This window comes from Epinephelus fuscoguttatus, linkage group LG16, assembly GCF_011397635.1.
Source record: "Epinephelus fuscoguttatus linkage group LG16, E.fuscoguttatus.final_Chr_v1".
In the NCBI taxonomy this organism is placed as follows: Eukaryota; Metazoa; Chordata; class Actinopteri; order Perciformes; family Serranidae; genus Epinephelus; species Epinephelus fuscoguttatus.
Window position 1 is genome coordinate 27,546,213 of NC_064767.1, and position 19,391 is coordinate 27,565,603.

General features: G+C 38.7%; 2 protein-coding genes across 2 annotated transcripts in view; both read left to right on the top strand.

The window, feature by feature from the left end:
• Nucleotides 1–120: 120 nt before the first annotated feature.
• On the top strand, nucleotides 121–3,442 carry gpatch11 (G patch domain containing 11). The gene is made up of 8 exons (XM_049601103.1): nucleotides 121–272; nucleotides 494–720; nucleotides 805–846; nucleotides 1,282–1,402; nucleotides 1,500–1,590; nucleotides 2,030–2,143; nucleotides 2,385–2,466; nucleotides 2,554–3,442. Exons 1-8 carry the CDS (start codon nucleotides 223–225, stop codon nucleotides 2,607–2,609), a joined length of 783 nt encoding a protein of 260 aa, XP_049457060.1. The 5' UTR covers nucleotides 121–222; the 3' UTR covers nucleotides 2,610–3,442.
• A 590-nt stretch (nucleotides 3,443–4,032) lies between these two features.
• The window catches only part of LOC125903873 (uncharacterized), a 39,148-nt gene continuing 23,789 nt past the window's right edge, over nucleotides 4,033–19,391 (top strand). Inside the window, 28 exon segments of the mRNA XM_049601051.1 lie at nucleotides 4,033–4,298; nucleotides 5,113–5,263; nucleotides 5,497–5,567; nucleotides 5,674–5,823; nucleotides 5,951–6,083; nucleotides 7,209–7,270; nucleotides 7,355–7,445; nucleotides 8,554–8,585; nucleotides 8,671–8,713; nucleotides 9,115–9,191; nucleotides 9,308–9,427; nucleotides 9,545–9,679; nucleotides 9,771–9,987; nucleotides 10,638–10,781; nucleotides 10,922–11,017; nucleotides 12,718–12,780; nucleotides 13,092–13,225; nucleotides 14,778–14,909; nucleotides 16,574–16,712; nucleotides 16,883–16,953; nucleotides 17,031–17,180; nucleotides 17,705–17,837; nucleotides 18,081–18,148; nucleotides 18,239–18,329; nucleotides 18,497–18,561; nucleotides 18,639–18,726; nucleotides 19,034–19,092; nucleotides 19,218–19,340. Coding sequence (XP_049457008.1) covers nucleotides 4,204–4,298; nucleotides 5,113–5,263; nucleotides 5,497–5,567; nucleotides 5,674–5,823; nucleotides 5,951–6,083; nucleotides 7,209–7,270; nucleotides 7,355–7,445; nucleotides 8,554–8,585; nucleotides 8,671–8,713; nucleotides 9,115–9,191; nucleotides 9,308–9,427; nucleotides 9,545–9,679; nucleotides 9,771–9,987; nucleotides 10,638–10,781; nucleotides 10,922–11,017; nucleotides 12,718–12,780; nucleotides 13,092–13,225; nucleotides 14,778–14,909; nucleotides 16,574–16,712; nucleotides 16,883–16,953; nucleotides 17,031–17,180; nucleotides 17,705–17,837; nucleotides 18,081–18,148; nucleotides 18,239–18,329; nucleotides 18,497–18,561; nucleotides 18,639–18,726; nucleotides 19,034–19,092; nucleotides 19,218–19,340 — 2,933 coding nt within the window. The 5' untranslated portion in view covers nucleotides 4,033–4,203.

A 19,391-nucleotide genomic window follows, 5' to 3' on the forward strand; every position in this document is an offset into this window, starting at 1 on the left:
CCCTTTCCAGTTGCCTCTGTGTATTTCAAATAAATATCTACTTCTGAATTATTTGGCAAAAGCGCCGCCGGAACTGTATACTTGTTGGATAGCTTGTAGCTACTCGGGATGTATCTATGAACGAACCAAACATCCGTGAAGCAAATATCAAAGGCACAACCGGATTATAAATTAAGTCTACAGCTGTTCTTTTGTACATTAATTCTCTTTTTCGCGGCCGTAATGTCTGACGAGGAGGAAGACTATATGTCTGATGCATTTCTCAGTAAAATGTAAGCGTTTTGTGTGTCTGCCGTTTGTATCAAAGCCTGAGGGTGTAGAAATTGTTACACTACATGATGTAGTATTATTGCCTCTGTGTTATCAGTCCCATATAATTAAAGTTAATGGTGTTACAGTTGTAAAAATATAGAAGTGCTAGAAATTGCTCTTCACAATAGCTACCACTGTTGTGTTTTTCCAATAACTTCCTCGATGTTCTTCTGTCCGTCAGACAAGATGTGAAGCCAGGTGTCAACATGGTGAGGCGGGTAAAAGAGGCAATGAAGAAGGAGTCACGACAAAAGGAGATAAACATTAAAAACCGGCAGAAGACCTTCAAGGAGCAGGAGAAGGAAAGCAGAGAGGCAGCTTTACAAAACACCATCAGCAATGAGAACAAAGGATTTGCACTTCTGAAGAAAATGGGTTACACAGCTGGTCAAGGCCTCGGAAAGGAGGGCAAGTTTCTTCTTTACTTTCTTTATTTTTAATCTGTGTTGCATCTGTTGCTTGTGTTAATTTTAATCTCTGTTACCTCTTCAGGTACAGGAAGGGTTGATCCAATTCCTCTAAATATCAAAACCGGTAGGCTATACATATTTATATGTCAAAAATGTATTTGGTAACAATTACTGTTGGGAAGCTTGTTTTGACATGTTACAGATTACTAGTTACCCTGTTAAATATTTAATTAAAAAAGTAACTGTGTTAATTACTTTGTCAGAGTATTGATTACTTTTTGATTACTTTTCCAACAAAGGCTTTAAACTGGGCAGCAAAGTTTAAAAATGTCTGGCTATGCTAAAAGAAGCCATTCATGCACAGTGAAAAGATACAAAGCAACAAAAATAATTGTTATATTCTACATATGAACTTTGTTCCAAAAAGAATATACATATATATAAAAGAATATATATATATATATATATATATATATATGTTGCATTTATTTTGTAATTTAATCCGTAACTGTTTTACTGCTTACAATTCTTATATACTTTTCTTGGAATGCTAAATCAGACAGAGGTGGCATTGGAATGGAAGAGATGAAGAAAAGAAAAGCAGAGGAGGAACTTGAACATTATCGTCAGAAAGTACGAGCCAAGCAACAGAATGAGACCAAATCTCTGGAAGATTTTAGGTGATGTTTGCAGCTGTCCTATGAGATGCACTATATCTCTATGTAATATAGAGTATGTGTAATACATCTGTGTGTAATCTTGTGCTTTTAATTCCAGGTCAAGAGTAAGGACAGAGAGAGAGGAGCGAAAGATTGAAGGAGATCTCAAAAGGAGTCAGCGAGCCTGTGAGCAGCTGGACAGTCAGAAGGTTGGAGGAATAATGGTTTTATCACAGGCTCACCAGTGCATCATAGTGCTAATGCTGTTTTGCTGTTCACTTGCTCTGCACTGAGAATAAATACAGACTAGGGGCTGCACAATTAGTCAAATTATTGTTAAAATTGCAATATGGTCAAGTACAATATTTCAATCACAGGAGCTACAGTTTTTTCAGTAAAGGTAAAATGTGTCACAACATACGACTATAAATGAAGCTTTGTGGTTCTACATAGATGGCTGGCCCACAGATCATATTCCAGATGTAAGGGAACGTGCATTGTTTGGCACAGACGCCAGCAAAATCACATCATCATCATCGTTAATCCAGGGAATAAATTGTGTATATTTTGGCAATTCACTCAACATCAGTTTAGGTGCAGCGCTTGGGGGTTTCTGTGTGTGAATCTTTTGGCTTAATTATTTTTCAGGGCATCACTGCCCCCAGGGAAGACTGGTACTGGCCTAAAGCAGAGACTGATGAGGAGGAAGATGCGCTTAAGGAGGAGGAGGAGGAGGAGGAAGAGGAGATTGTGGAATTAACTGTAAATGTCTAGTTTACCTTGTTTATTCATGTGTGTTATGTGTAATCCAACTTTATGACCCCACATTTGGTGCAAAGACTTCTTGCTAACATGTTGACATACTGGCATATTCTGTCAGTGTGTAGTACAGTTATTATCCTGGCATATGGTGAGATAAATGCATCTTGTATGTGTCTCATAACTTTGGTGATTAATCCACAGTAAAATGAAAATGTATTTGATATGTGCCTCTCTGTTACAGTCCTTTGACAAACTACAAATTTTGACATCCTATTTAAGAGGAATCCATTTTTACTGCATATGGTGTGGGACTACCTATAATGGTAAGAGTGGTGACAACATGGCTGTGGTTTTATTGTTATTTTTGTTGCCTTTGCTGATTTATGTATGTATTTTTTTGTCTCTTACAGACGAAGAGGACTTGTGCTCTAACTGTCCTGGGGATACAGCAGCAGACCACGACTGAAGTTACAATTTGCGCATTAGGTCCTAGCGAAAAAGCGGTAACAGATGTTTGACCCTAGAAACGTTATACATGGAAGTGAGTGCAGCATTTTATAATGGGAAACAGGGTCGTCACACTTGGCTTTGATAAGCAATTGATGCAATTAGGTCATCAGAAGTGGAGGAATATTTATTTATCATGTTCATGTGAATCTGTTGTCTATCTCTGGAGGCACTCTCTGTTTATAGACCCTAACCCTATTTTGGGGTTGCAGTCTTGATTTTTCTTTACATTTACAAATCCTGTGGAAATATAGGGTACCTTTTAATGTTAATATTTTGAAAAGATGTGCAGAGTTTTTTAAGACATGTTTCAAGAGCAATACCTTTGTTTTCATTAAATGTTTAAGAATCATACCTTGTATTTTCTTTTTATCTGTTGTTTTACTTGAGCTACTATGATACAATAAATTACATTGGGTTTTATTTACTTAACAAAATGTAGACACTAAACTTCCTGACTCTTTAATCTGACATTCCCATTTTGCCTTTGTGTTTATGTGCTGCTCAGTTTTGAGTTTATGTGGGTCTTAAAATTATTATTTTAGTATCCTCTGGTGTCACTGCTGAATTTCAATACCAGCAGAATATTATTCTGTATCTGATAAGCATATCAGTAAATACACAATAGTTGCCTTTTCTTGCTTGTTTGAAAAGTCGTACGACACTTGTGACGTGAAAGTTACCTAAATGTGTCTCTGAATCATGATACAAAACACTTTTCTCTATGAGAAGAGGACATCTACTACTTGCTGGACAGTCACTTCCTCAGCCATTTTTTTCATTAATATTTATTGAACTTTTTTGCTTTTTTTCCTGACAAAAACAGTATCACCAAGTATTAATAAATCAAATATATGTACATACAAATACGACTAAATAAAATAATAATACGAAAACGCATAAGTAACAATACATAAATAATTCTTAAAATAAAAAAATTAAATAAAAAAATCTATTTTCCTACATTAATATGCACCACATTCCTCTTTGATCTACACCCGGCAGATACATTAACAACTCCAGCTCCCATGAGTCTTAGCTGTAGGCGCGGTGCGAAAGCTTATTGGGAACTGTAGTTGTTGAATGCTAACAAAATAAGCGTTTTGTCAAGGTTGCGAACAGGTGGGCACAATTTCTATTGAAGCTAAAACATTTGTAGAAGACGACAAATTAAACAAAACTCAAGCAGACAGTAGTTAAATGTTCGATAAAAAATAAAAATATGTGTTAAAAATATTTACTGACCAAGTACCGAACACTAACTTAACCGCTACGAAACTCAGCACTTTTATCCACGGTGGCAGATAGTTTCCTCTCGGTTCATGTTTGCTTTAACCACTTATGATATTTCAAGCACCATTTGAAGCTGCCATGTTGTGTGACGTTTACCGAGAAAACGAAACTTACTGCGGATGAGGCTGAACGGAAATTGAGCCCAGACATAAAGAAGACGTGGAAGCAGAGTTAAGATGAAAACGGAAAAGATATAGTTTGTATTCAGTTATTTGCACTTTGTAATGTAAGCTGACGTCGCGGCTGTTGTGTCGTTTGTAATGGCCGTAGCTAAACTGAACGAGTATGCACAGAAAGGGCGCTTGGAGCTTAAGTATGAGGACGTTGGATGTGTTGGCCCTGCTCACATGAAAACGTGAGTTGCATGAATTCTCTGATTGGTTTTACGACGTGAAAAGTCATGCCTGAAGATCGGGGACTAAAAGGACATAGTCTTATTCAATGGGAGATATAGTACTTTCCAATGTTTTCTGTTGGTAGTCTAATGAAATAGGAAATGGGTGTATTCTATATGCAGCCTTAGGTCATTCAGTTTAATCGGGCATGTTTATCCTACAGTACGTTGCTCACAGCTCTGTGTCCACAAATCAACGCACTTTGTCAGCTGTTACCACATTTACATTTACATGTAACGTGCATTTAACATAAACAGTGTATACCTTTAGTTCAGATATTTGTTTTCTGCATATTGAAACCCTATGGGCAAAAACAATAGGCAGATGTTGAGGGATATAGCATGGTATGAGTGTAACACTGCTTCAAATAACATTTTAATACATGCAAGTGATGTTAACTTTTTCTTTTAAATACTGACTGAACTGTGTCTGTGGCATTGATAGATATTGAAGAAGCTTTTGGATCTGATACCAAACTCAGGTATTGTAGGCCAGCTCTAGTGCTTGCCTGAACATTAACAAAACAGTAGTAGACATATCACATTGTTGTTCACGTGTAATATAATAAAATAAAATGACTTCACACTTGCAGTGAGACACCTTTAGTTTCTCCATGAGGACCTAAGGGGGGTCCAACAATATGTCAAGGTGTTAGCTTCACCTGTGGGAACGTCAATCAAATGTGCAGATTCATGTCTTTGTAATGCAGCCTGCCTTTCGCTACGTTCTCTCATCATCTTGCCTGTTTAACTTAGTTTAATCATTCCTCCTCAGATTTACTGTGAGAGCAGTTGTGAATGGCAAGGCGTATCCTGATGGTGTGGGGAAGAACAAGAAGGAAGCCAAACAGAATGCAGCTAAAAATGCCCTGAGAGGCTTGTCTGGGGAACCAGATGACTCTGTTAGAGTGTGTAAAAGTCCAGAAGTAAGTCGCAATACACACTAGTTTCTCCTAATGTGCAGCAGGAAGGAAAGAATTGGTTGTTTGTCATTGACTGATATGAATGTGCTGTACCAGTCACGAGTTTGGACACACTTTCCCATTTACTTAATGAGACAGAGTGTCCAAAATTGTGACTGATCCCATTGATTTTCCAAATGTCACACAAGCAGCTGTCAGTGAATGAATCTAAAATCATACTTGCTTTTGTTTATAAGCCTGGAGAGGAGAAACACAGCGGCGTATCAAGCAAACAAGAGGAGTTGAGTCAAAACGTGTCAGACATCTGGTGAGCACAAACAGTATCAACACATTGTATCTGTTTGATTATTCTGATTCAGTTTGGTCATTCAGGGTTATAACTTGAGTCTGCTTTGTCTGATTTGGTGTTGCAGTGATAAGACAAAGAGCTTGAGTGTGATATCTTCAGATGAAGGTTTTGCAGAAACAAATTTTATAGGACTTATCAACAGCCACTGTCAGAAAAACAATCTCCCTCACATCTACATTTTAGAGAAAAGATGTGGTCCACCTCATAACCCTCAGTGAGTATGACTGATCATGTTCAACCTGAATGGACACCACACACACTTTATGAACACTAGATAGCTATGATTGAGAAATTTTAACACTGAGTTTGGAATATTTCCTCCTTTTCAAAACACAACACAGGTTTTTCTACAAATTAGTGATCAACAATAAGGAATACCCTGTGGGTGAGGGCAAGAGTGTCAAGGAAGCCAAACAAAATGCGGCTCAGTTGGCCTTGTGTGCTCTCCGACAACAGAAAGACTGGGACAGCAAGGTATTTCATATTTTCTGGTCATTTTGGTTTTCGGTATGCCACATAAAAGACTGTAGAACAAGCTCATTGCATTTGTTTCCTGACTCTTTTATTTAACAATCAGTTTTTCTGCTCCACTAAACCTTAGCTACCACAGCTTCGTTTCTTTTTTCTTTCTTTTTTCTGAAATCATTTCAAATCAAAATGTTTGTTATGCCTCCGGCCACAGCCACACAGAATTTCTTCAACTTTGGCACAAACGTCCACTTGGACTTGAGAATGAACTGATTAGAATTTGGTGGTCGGAGGTTACTGTGACCTCACAAAACATGTTTTTATTATTTTTACAAACATTCATATGCTAATTCTGAGACAATTTCACACAAATATCTAATAGGATAAAATAAAGTGATGACACTTTACATTCAAAAGGTCAAAGGTCACTGTGATGTCATAATCTGCAGAATCACTTTTCTGACCATTGTTCATGTCATATCTCAGGAACAGAAGGGGAGACATTTGCTCAGACACTCAATTGTGACGCTCATCTTGTTTGTCCACCTTAAAACTGTGCTGACTGTATAGATCTTCTGTGCTGTCGGGGGGAAAGATGCGTGTGAAGCATCCAGGTTTTCACAGACATTTATGTAACTAAGTGCAACTGGACTGGTTGGCTGAGGCATGCAACCGTGAGGCAGTAATTCCAGCTTCAATTTGCGTCTCACACACCAGCATTGTTGACGTTTTCCAGTAGGTTTCGAACTAATCCTAAACCTTATTATTTAAACAATTTGTGTGGAACCAACATGAGCATTACAATTACTGCGCAAGGTGCCCACTGTAAATGTAGTTTCGTGTACCACTCTTGCCGTAGTTGTGCATGCAACAAATTTACAATGCAGTGATTGATCATAATGACATTATGGTGTATTCTAGATATTAGATATAGATTAGATAGATATATTATTTATCAGGGTTAAAAGTGACATTTGTTTAAACTTGGTTGCACTGCCTGCTCTGTTGTAAAATTGTATGTAGCAGTGTTGTTGTGTCACTGTCTTTGTACCAGTGTTCCCAAAGTGAGAGCATCAGTAACTATTAAACATGCTACAGCGTAACAGCCCAACTTTTCCTTTGTGCTTTCAGGGATCTTCTTGCCCAGCCGATGACGGTGCTCCAGCAAGGCTGTCCATGCCACCAAACACACCGTAAGACACTGTCTTAGCAATACAGCTGATAGTTTAGTTGAATGCTGCGCATATTCTACTTAAGTGTCTCATTGTATTCTCAAGGGAATCTCATGATGCAAAATCAAAAAGGGTGCCAGCGACCACAAGTGACTCAGTTGTTCCCACAAGTTCATCAAATCCTCCCAAGGATCAGGTCTGTTATTTTCCTATGTGATCCTCTTTTTACTGTCATCATTCATCTGTTTTTTAATGCTCAGTCTGCTGCAGAGTTATATTAAGTTGCTTTAACTGACCTTTTAGGTTTCCCCCGTTTTACTTAGAGGAATACCTCACCTGCAAAATGATCATTTGTATTTCAGTCATTCACTGTGTTACCTTGAATTTGTGAACAAAACTTTGTTTTTCACACATGCCTCCCTTGTTAATGGAGAACATTCTTCATGAAGTGAAGTCATTGGAGATGACATTGAAGAACAGCAAAACCATATCAACCATAACTCTCACACAGCTTGTGCAGTCATAGGCTCAGTACTTCCCAAACACATGCATTTACACTAAAACGTTACACTATAAAACTCTTATATCTACGAGTAGAGTGCCCTGAAAGTGCTTAGGTGTACGCCATGAGCTTTACTTAAGCAGAGTTCAAGAGTTCAGAGTCTGAGGCACGCTGTTCCGCCATAAGTGAGAGTGTTTGTTTCGATGTGTTTTAAATCATGAAGTTTTAGCCAAAATGCATGTGTCTGGGAAGTAACGAGCATACGACTGGATAAATGAGACTTGGATTATACTGCACAATTTTTGATATAGTTTTGCTGTTGTTAAACACAGATCTTATTTACTGCAGTTCATTAGCCATGTTAACCTTTTCTGGGTTCTCCATTCACCAACAAAGTTTTTTTGTACAAATTCAAGGTAACATGAGTAATTGATATACAGATGGTCATTTTGCAGATGAAGTATTCCTTCTTTGTATTTTTTCCTTTGGTCTTGATTACTCCAATGCCAGAAAGTCCCTTAATGCTTTACAAAGATGCTTTTTAGGGTTACATGTATATTTGATGAGAGCACACAATACTGAAATATAACAATGGTACTACAAGACCAAGAGTAGTAGCCAAGTCAGTCTAGCTCCCAGCACACCTCTTAATCATATCACATTTGTTTTCATTGCACTCTGAGCTCTTTAGATTCCTGACAAGTATAGAAGGACATTGTGCCTCTTTACATTATATAATGGATTTCCAGTGTATGCATGCTTAAATATAACTGGATATATTTTCCCACTTCCCATTACAAAGATTCAGAGTCCTGATGTGAAGCCCAGAAGAAGGTAAGCTGTCATGTGAGACCCACTGTAAAGCTAAAACATATTTCACCTGACAATATTGCTCATTATACTTTTTTTGTCTTGTTAGAATTGCAGCAAATTTCCAAAATGCCCACAAAAAGAGTAAAGAGGTAAAGTATGAAGATATCAATCTTGCTAGATTTTTTTTAATAACACTATCATTTAAATTTGTTGAAGTACCACGACATTTTTTCAATACCACGTTTAAAATGATGCAATCTTTTATTATGCATTTAATTGTATCAAAGTACCAAAGGTTAAAAACTCAAACTGTGGCTGTCGCAGCCTTCCCTCCAGCAAAGAACCCACCACATGAATAGATGCGTGTTCAGTGACTTTACTGTATCAGCACAGCCGAAGACTTTTTTTTGTTCTCTTTGCCGTGGTATTGAAAGAACTATCGAGTATTGTTTTTTTAATTCGTATTTTTTGAAGATTAAAATTGTATTATTGCAACAACCCTAGTATCATTATATATTAACATATCATGACTTTATTTTATTCATTCAAGTATATTGCTAATTTCAATGGCAAGAAAACAGAAAATAGTCCGAGTAAGAAAACAACAACCCAGACAGTGAGCTCAAGGTATGTGAAAAGAAAACATTGATTCACAATATTTTAATAATTTTTATATTATTAAAAAAAATCATCTATGTATTGTCACCATTTTGCCTCAGTCATGCTTGTGTTAACCTCAACAGGTTTACATCAGAGTTTGACTCCATAGTGTGCCTTGGCAAAGGAGCCTTTGGTCGAGTTTACAAGGCAAAACAAAAACTGCTGAAGAAGGATTACGCTATAAAGATTGTCCGATGCAAAGAGTAAGTCAAGTATAAAAGATGTTTCATTTTGTTTCCATTTTCAAATGTGCACTGTGTAGTATTTTTCTGAAAAGTGCATAAGTTTAACTAACTGAGCCTTTTTCTTGTTCTCCTTAGGATCAAAAAAGCTCTACGAGAGGCAACGGCATTATCAGACCTCCATCACCGTAACATTGTTCGATACTACACATGTTGGTTGGAGGATTCAGAATACCAATGGGACACTGCAGACGACAGTGGCAGCACTTCACAGTAAGTCACATCCATTTATCAAAACACATGCTGCACTGTACCTATTTTACTAAACATTAAGGTACGTCCGGTTCTGTCCCTTCTTTTCTAGGTCGACTGGTAACACACCAGTAAATTACCTCTATATTCAGATGGAGTTGTGCGACACCAAAACACTCAGAGTGTGGATAGACGAGAAGAATATGCTGAATGTGAAGAAATCTCTGCGAGACTCCAAGAGAAGAGATGAAAGTCTAAGCATTGTTCAGGAAATAGTCAGTGCAGTGGAGTACTTTCACTCCAAGATGCTCATCCACAGAGACCTGAAGGTGAGACGAAGTGAATAAAATGATTTCTAGAGAGTCAAAGTCCCCAATGGGACCTTATTTTGGAAAAAATGTGTACAGTGGTCACAGCAAGAGATCATTTTTTGATCCTGTCTAAATTGTGCCATGAATACACGTTTGTCATTTAAAACTTTTTTTTTCTTTTGAAGTGTGATTTCAGTGATCTACATCTCTCGTCTCGCATGATATATGTCACCTACACCAGCCATGTCCCCCCGCACAAATTTAATGTCATCTTACTTGATGTTTTATCCAGTGACTCTTGCTCTTTTTATCAGCAGAGAAGCGAAAGAATGATTAAGACCTGTTGCTCATGTGAGTACATCCCAGCATGAAACTCACAGGCATCACGCAGCGTGAGATAAAGGTATGATGACACCTACGTGACTTATGTTGTCGTCCTAATTACATATTTTCACAGTCTTAAACAGTCTTACACACCATGTGTGTAATTCATGGCACAGCTGAAATGGGATCAAAACATTGTCTCTACCTATTGACTATCATACTTTTTTTTTTTTTTAACAATAAGGTCCCATGGTGGTCCACTGGAAGGGAAGCACTTTGCCTCTCTATTACATCCCATCGGTCATAAAGCCATATGTTTGTCTATCTCTTTTTCCTACGGTTAGCCTGCCAACATCATGTTTGGGCAAGAAGGAGAAGTGAAGATCGGAGACTTTGGTCTGGTCACCGATGAGAACGATAACGATGCTGAGAACGTGATTGAGAGAACCGTGTACAAAGGAACTCCGTCTTACATGGCTCCTGAGCAAGTGAGATTTTCATTATCTTTAGATTCTTCTGTATTATTAAATACTGGTTGTCAGAGGTAGACCTGTGGAGATTTTTACCACAGCTGTTGCTGTAGAGCTGACATACCTTTTGCTAATATTGTGTTTTTGTTTTATGACAGAAAAGCAAAAACACTTACGACCGAAAAGTGGACATATTTGCTCTGGGGTTGATATATTTTGAACTCCTTTGGAACACTGGCCTTGAAAGGAAAGCGGTGAGTTGTTTGGAGTTCAAAATAAATTCAGGTCAATAGTAACTGTTAACTAAGAACTGCTTTTTGCTGTGAGTTTGTTTCAATGATAAGTACCAGACACTTTATCAGATAATAGATGTTGATTGATCTTAAAGGGATAGTGCACCCAAAAATGAAAATTCAGCCATTATCTACTCACCCATATGCCGAGGGAGGCTCAGGTGAAGTTTTAGAGTCCTCACATCACTTGCAGAGATCCCAGGGGAGAGGGGGTAGCAACACAACTCCACCTAATTGAGGCTTACGGCGCCCCAGATTCAAACGTCCAAAAACACATAACTGAAACTACAGAATATTTCCATACTGCTCGTCCGTAGTGATCCAAGTGCCCTGAAGCCCCGACGTAAAAAACGTCATTTGAACTCTGTTTTTAGCCTCATTGTAGCCTGCAGCTCTAACTGCCTCTCTGTGCACCGTGCTGAAGTGTGCGCGCTTGCGCGAGATCATGAGACATGGACACCGTATTCATGTCTGTTCACGTGCTTTCACTGGTCTTGCGCACAAGCACGCACACATGAGCACGGTGCACAGAGAGCACGTTTGAATCTGGGGCGCCATAAGCCTCCATTAGGTGGAGTTGTGTTGCTACCCCCTCTCCCCTTGGATCTCCGCAAGGGATGTGAGGACTCTAAAACTTCACCTGAGCCTCCCTCGGCATGAGTGCGAGTAGATGATGGCTGAATTTTCATTTTTGGGTGCACTATTACTTTAAGGCCTTTTTACAGCAGACATTCTGACTCGTCATAGTAGGAAAAGCGCAGGTGTTATTAATAACATCAACAATGTTTTTGTTCTATTCAATTGTCCCAGTAAACCATGACAATCTGAGGGTGATTCAGCAAGCATAATACCAGGACTCTAAAACTGAAGCAGCCAAATGGAGTTCAGTAGAGCTGCAACTGTTTCTTTGCATTATTGATTAATCTGCCAATTATTTTCTAGATTTATCAAAAATCATTTGGTCTATAAAATGTCAGAAAATAGCAAAAAATATCAGTCTCGTTTACTCAAAGTCCAAGATGATGCCTTTAAATGTCTTGTTTTTATTTGGGGATTGGTTTTCTGTCGATCTAATTCTTGCAGCTCTGGATTTAAACCATCATGCATTCCCAGCTGGCCACCACTGTCATGAGACATTGATATTCGGTTTAATTTAGGTTGTGATGTCTGGTGACCAAAATTCAGTGTCAGGGCAACTTCTAATGCCGCCGTTAATTTGACGCAGAATACTGGCGACAGATGAGGTTGATATTCTGTTGGTTCTAAGTTGTGTTGTTAAGTACCCAAAATTCAGCATCTTGCAAACGTCTCATGCCAACGTCATCTCAAGTTACAATAACAGCATTTAGTCGTAAGGTATGGAGAACAAAACCCAACATCTGCACAATGTGAAACTCTAACGTCATTAGACATTTAAAATATTGTCCACCCAATTTTCATTCCAACCAAAATTTAATGTCTGTCAGATGTTAGAGTCCCAACATCTTCTTGATATCATATTGACATCCAGTGGTAGCTGTGTTTCTTTATTTACACCTGTGCTCTTCCCACTGTGAAGTATCAAAACACCGTCAGTGAAAGACGTCTAATGGATAGCTTATGGCTTTATATCATATCAATTACATGTTTTTTCCTCCCTTTTATCACTGCATGAATTTCAGGTTTGGGATGATGCCAGAAACCAGAAATTTCCTCAAGTATTTCTACAATATTTTTCCCTGGAGGTAAAAATCTTTGTTTTGCCTGACACATGAAACAGTGGCAGCAGTGAGGCGGAGGTAGTGGGTTTGCACTGTTACAACAGTTCATCTATGAAGCCTTTTGGGATAAGGAGCCAAAACAGGACTGTGGATGTGTGTGTGTATAATGTAATAAAATGTTAAATATCAAGCAGGAGAGATGGCTGTTTGGGGAAAGGATGTCTTTGTTAGGTTGCCCAAGTAAAGTCAGCTTGAGGGAAATACAGTGGAGCCTCAAAGACACTGAGCATTTATGGATACTGTGGCGATCACAATAGCTTTTCTTTTTGTTACAGAGCCAAATCATAAAGTCAATGCTGTGTGCAAATCCAGATGACCGACCTGAAGCAAGTAAAGTAAAGACGGACTTGGAAGAGTGCGCTAGTACACTAACAAAGCTTAAAGATATGCGTCGCGACAATCGGACTTTCTGATTATCACATGGAAAAAACAACAGGCAAAAGCATCAGTCATCACAAGCATGCCTATTTATTCAGCCTCATATTCCATAGTAATTCTACTTGCAAGTGTCTGATTGCTAAGAGGACTGTCTCTTTTAATAATTCATGAACTGATGAGACAAAATGTAACATTATGTAGTATTGATAGGACAATGCAAATAAGCAGAGACTGCAATAATGTTCACTTTCCACAAATAATCATGTCCTGAGTAAATACTTTGACCGCTGGTATTAAAATAATGTGTTACATGCTGGAAATGTTTTTAAACTGACATCACATTTCATCCTTTGTTTTGTAATGAATGAACTCGAAAATAAAACACTGTTGGTGACTGGGGTGTAACACTCATTCATCCTCTGTAAAGTTTGCACATGTACTGTTGTATTTTACACACTTTATCAAATTTAGTGGGTGCTGGGTGATCATCAGTCTACCAGTGATGATCTGCTTTGTGTGTACTTTCAAGATCAAGCTGGACAAGTAAGCAGAACTAGGAGGAAAGAAACAGGTAAGTGGCAAGAACAAAGGAAGACAGAGTTTTGTTTGATTTTCAGAATAAGGTCAAAGAAACATTAACAGTTATAGGAAGGTGCAGGTGAGAGTGGATGTCATCATCCTAAACCACTATAGAATATAAGGCATTTAACTGGTCTAAGCAGTCACTGTGGGATGACTTTAAAGCTCTATATGTCTGCCTTGATGGGATACTACGACCAACAATAAAGGCCTTAAACAATAGCCATTTCTATGGCTTTGACTGTAGCATTGATTGTGACTGTTAACTGCAGGTTGTGAGGACAATATCATTTGACACTGGCATGTAGGTTTGTTAGTGTCACTCTTTAAAAATCTGTCACAGCCTGGCTAATTACAGCAACCACTGCAGTAACCACATTCAACCCCCCTATTGTCACAGCATTAGTGTCAGAGCATGTACAGAACATGATTTGCCAAACCTGTGTCCATCCCCACAGCCAGGAACAACCAGCTGACACAGGGTGTGTCCACTTGCTCTGTGGTCACTGGCTGCTACAGTCAGAGCTCAGCCGACACTCTGATGGGACCTCAGACAAAAAATGAACCCTATAGCATGTGAGAGGTGCCTGTTTTTAAAGGTTTGCCCCCAGCCTGAGACACTGTGCACACCACTGGACAGATGTGTTCAACTCTGAACAAACTGTTAACAAAATATTTGCTGTTATTGATAAATAATGCCATAAGACATTTTTATTTATGGGTGTAAATGAACTTAATTGGTGCCAATTTTATAGTTTCGATTATTCAGATAACGTTTTTTGTTTTTTGTTTTTTTTTATCTTAGCTGAAGTCAAGCCACGTAACCTGACGTGAATGACGTTTATATGGAGAAATCGAAACCTAAAGGTTTCTAAAGACAGCTGAATCGAAACAAACCACGGATACACGCAGGACCAGGACCAGGGTGTGGACGGTCAAGGGAAGAGAGACAATTACTGTGAGCTTTCAACTTTGTGCCCTCAGTTTTATGTAATTTGGATTTAAACGCCGACTGCTGAGTCATTGAAGATGGATACAGGAAACTGTGTTGCCAGACTAAACGAATACGTGCAGAAGACACGGTCTCAGCTGCACTATGAGGACCTTGGCTCTGTCGGACCTGCACACAGTAAAGTGTGAGTTACCTGTTTGTTGTGAATGCCTTTGAGTGAGAGTCTCTTTGGTGGGGTGGCATGGATGGTGATAGCGCTGCTGATAATAGTGGTGGTAATAAATTATCATGTAATAGCCACTGAAACTGATGATTACATTTTAGGAGGACACCTGGTATATTAAAAGACTTCCTAAAGTAGCATGAAACTACTTGGTCAGAGATAACCAAAATTGAGTTTTTAAAAATGGTACTGAAGGAGTTAACAAAAGTTAGCTCACACATCTCCTCCTAAGCAGTGGTTGCCCCAAAGGGGGGCCAGGGAGGGCCATGGCCCCCTGATACAATCGCTGACACCTACTGACACAGTTTTAAACTAGCCTACACTTATACAGAGAAATCAAATTCCTGAGATTCAAATAAGACTTCCTGTTTTTGTGTGCCACCTGAATATTTTCAGTGGCCCCATATGGGCACCTTTATGAAACATTTCTGGGGGCGCTACTTCGCCTTTTTACTTATGGCATCATATTCATCATATAAAGCATCATATTCAGATGAGATAGAATGGGTGGAGTCTATTCTGTGCAATTCCATACTGTGTTTTTAAAGAACAAACTGAGTTGAAAGTCCTTAACTCTTTCCCCGCCATTGATTTGATTTTCCGTCATTTATGGCACAACGCTTCCCCATCATTCACAAGATATTCCGTCATTCTGTTTAAAGATAGGGGGCACTGTTACACTGTGAAATAGAACAACACTGCCGTGTCTAAAAACAAACGGAGAAAAAGATCTGCTGGAAAGTGTATGTTGTTTCAGCTTGTAAACTGCACGAAAATGCCGACGGAAAAGTTTATGGTTGCGCAAGACGTGGTGATGTTGATGGACTCAGACTCCGACAATTCCTGTTGCAATTTGGACGAAGAAACAAACAAGTTTGGTGGGACTAACCAAGATCACCATGACATTGACAGTGATACACGGACAACACGACCACAGAGGAGACAACAGAACACTGAACAATCACTGAACGTAGCAACGTGTTCCACTATACCTCAAAGAGAATATTATTTTCATTATTATTATTATTATTATTATTATTTTCATGTCTACAATTTAAACTGACATAAGGACATGAGAAAAAAACAAAAAATGCAAATGTGAAATTGATTTTATACTTTAAAATTATATTCTTTGACAAAAATGCCCTTTTCTGAGCTTTTTGTCTGGAATATTTTTTAATCAAAATGCACAAATTCAAGTGTTGATAAAAAAAGAAATGGAATAAGATAGAATAAAATGGTTTTTTGTGTTTAAAAACAGGTCTCCTCTTTAGTTTCATGTATATACTGTTTACATATTCATAGAACAAATTCTGTGCGTCTTGAAATATTAGTGAATATGATCAAAAATGCTGGCGGTGGCTGGCAACTTAAGAGTAATACTCTGGCGGGGAAAGTGTTAATGTTTGAATCAATAAATGTATATATGAATGTATCACAACTGAACAAGGCTTTAGTGACTTAATATCCTGTTAGAGTCCCACAGTGGTAACAACACAGGTGATCACCTCCTACAGGCTGAATGGGGTAGTGTGCAGATTCATGTAATTCAATGCGATACACCCCACTAACATAATGAAAGGCTGGCCTGCCTGAATAACAGAGATGTGATGATTCCTCTACAGATTCACCCAGAGGGTTGTCCTAAATGGGAAGGTCTATCCCAATGGTGTAGGGATGACCAAGAAGGAAGCCAAGCATAATGCTGCTAAGAATGCCCTGAGCAGCATGTTTGAGAGCGCACATCAGGACTCAGTTGACACAGTAAGATTATTCTTCCTCTTTGCTAAACTAGAGCATGTTGGATTATAAGAATTTACAAGTAAAAGACCAATCATAGGCTTGAAACTATGCTGTGTTGTAGGGTGTCATATGCTCAGCAGGCCATAGTCCAATGTGTGAAACGTCTCAAGGTTGTATTTTTTATTTTCAAGACTGCAGACGAGACCAGCCATTCGTCAGGTCGACAAAAGGAGGAACTAAATCAAAATGTTTCTGATCTTTGGTGAGTAGATCACAACAATGGTGCATTGTTTCATTGTCATGTATTTGTCAGTGTGAAATGTTACTTGTTTTTTACAGTGAGGAGACAAGACGCCTCAGTTTGAACTCCAAGGACAACATCCTTGCAGAAACAAATTTCATTGGATTAGTTAACCACTACTGTCAGAAGACAAACCGCAGCCATAAATTCATTGAAGAGAGGATATGTGGTCCACCTCATAAACGTCAGTGAGTATGAACCAGAACCTTGGCAACCTGAGACACTACTGACACTCCATGGAAATCTCTATAAAGACATATGCATGCAGACGTTGTGGGCAATGGGGTGAGATTTTGGTATCAGAAGTGCCCTGGTGTCTGTTGGTAGTCAGAGTAGTATTGACCAATCACGCGGCAGCTAAACAGTCAGTGTGTGAAGAGGGGGTACACATTGGCTGAAATACAACTTCGGAAACTAGCAGCTATCGTCCAACGACAATTTACCTTTTTATTAACTATCTTAATTTATCTGCATTCATATGGAGTTATCTGTTTTAGAGATTAGCTGAAATGACTGCATGAAAGAGGAAGTCTTGGCCCAAACATCCTCTTGCTACACAGGAACCTCTGAACTATCTTCGACTGCTCTGATAGGATTTATTATCATCAGGCCACTAGCTGATGTTTTTCAAGACTTTAGGCTAACTTTTGATTAATTTTAAATTTGAAACAATACTTAATATAACGACTTACACTATCTCTTTTCAAAACAGGTTTTTCTACAAATTAATAATTGACAGCAATGAATACCCTGTCGGCGAGGGTTTGTCTGTCAAGGCAGCCAAACAAGATGCAGCTCGGCTGGCCTGGTCTGCTCTTCAGGACCAGACCGACTGGAACAGCAAGGTATTTCATATTTTGTCCTTCTCTGAATCATCAAATATAATCTCATCTGTCAGTTTATTAGGTATAGCTAGGTGCACCAAATTCATTGTCAGGTGAGTAGTTTGGTAGAGGTAGATGTTTCATTTCATTTAAAGGGCTTTTTTTCATTCAAGGGATTTCAAGTTTTTTATTTACGTTCCAGGCAAAAGCCTGTTTTTCTATGATGATGTTTAACATGTCAAACACCTTTCCTGTGCATTTCAGGTGTCCATCGGATCAACAGCCTCCGAAGGTGCTGCCACATCTATGTTGTCAGCACGATCAGCTTCACTGTAAGACACTTATTGTCATTGGTAGGAGAGCAGAACATTAACGTAAATACTAACAAAGCTGTACTCAAGTCTGTCATTGTTTTCCCCTAGGGAGTTCTACGAGTCGTCATCTCTAAACACCTCAGGGAGCGCAAGTCATTCAATAATATTCACAGATACATCAAACCCCTCCAAGGCTCAGGTCTGTTCTCTCAGAATCGTACAAAATCTGACTGAGGTGAAAAATTGTGTCACATAATTAATATTATTTGATTTTATTTTTTAAGAGGGTAAAAGAACATAGATGGTTTTATTGAGAAAATGCTCTATTGTCACAACTAACCTTTTTTGTGTGTGTGTGAATTGTAGATGGGCTTACGGTCAACTGTGTCTGAAAATGATGCACCAGCCAGGTTGTCAACACCAACTTCACTGTAAGGCCCTTATTGACGCTAGTACTGAAACAGATTGTAGAAAGGCTGTACTCATGCATATTATTATTTTCTTCCAGGGAGTCTCTTGCATCATCACAGAGCATGTCAACGGGTACAAGTAGCTCAGGAATACAGACGGACTCATCGAACTCTTCTAAGGATCAGGTCTGAACCTTCAATCACAATCTTAAACGCATTCTGAAATCCACCCTCTTATATCCTGCTTGCTCTGTATGTCAAGAGGGAATGGAATAATAGTACTGTTATGAGAGCAAGAAAGTTTTGTTTGTCTAGTCAAGGAAAAAAAGACAGCTGCAAATTTGGAGGGAGTCACTCAAAAAACAATATACCAATTAGCTGTTTTGATGTGACGAATGGCACGCTGTCAGCCCTGCTTCTTAGATAATGTACAACTTTATGAATAGAGATGGATTCTAAATTTTAAATCTGTTTTATTCTTTTTTTCTCCAAGCATGCTGTCAAAGACAGGAATATGGGAAATAGTCAGAAGGACGCATCCACCCAGTCACGGTACGGCAAAAAAATGCATTGTCGCATGTGTGTTCTATACTGATGTGGTCTTAAATCTCTCACCCAATCAAAAAGACAGTAGTGTTTTTTTACCTTTTTTGCCTAACAAATAGCCTTAATCTCAGCAGGTTTACTGCAGATTTCGATACCATAAAACCTATTGGCAGTGGAGGCTTTGGTTTTGTTTTCAAAGCAAGACACAAACTGCTGAACAAGTTTTATGCTGTGAAGATTGTCCGCTGTGAAGAGTAAGTATGCAGCAGTGAGGTTACAGTGTGCATTGTGCAGTTTTATGTAAT

Bases quoted from the DNA above. Each gene is read 5' to 3' on its own strand.
- gpatch11 (XM_049601103.1), top strand. From the start codon at position 223: ATGTCTGACGAGGAGGAAGACTATATGTCTGATGCATTTCTCAGTAAA. The intron at 721-804 runs GCAAGTTTCTTC...TTACCTCTTCAG, and splicing joins TCAAGGCCTCGGAAAGGAGG to GTACAGGAAGGGTTGATCCA. The intron at 2,144-2,384 runs GTAAATGTCTAG...TCTCTGTTACAG, and splicing joins AGGAGATTGTGGAATTAACT to TCCTTTGACAAACTACAAAT.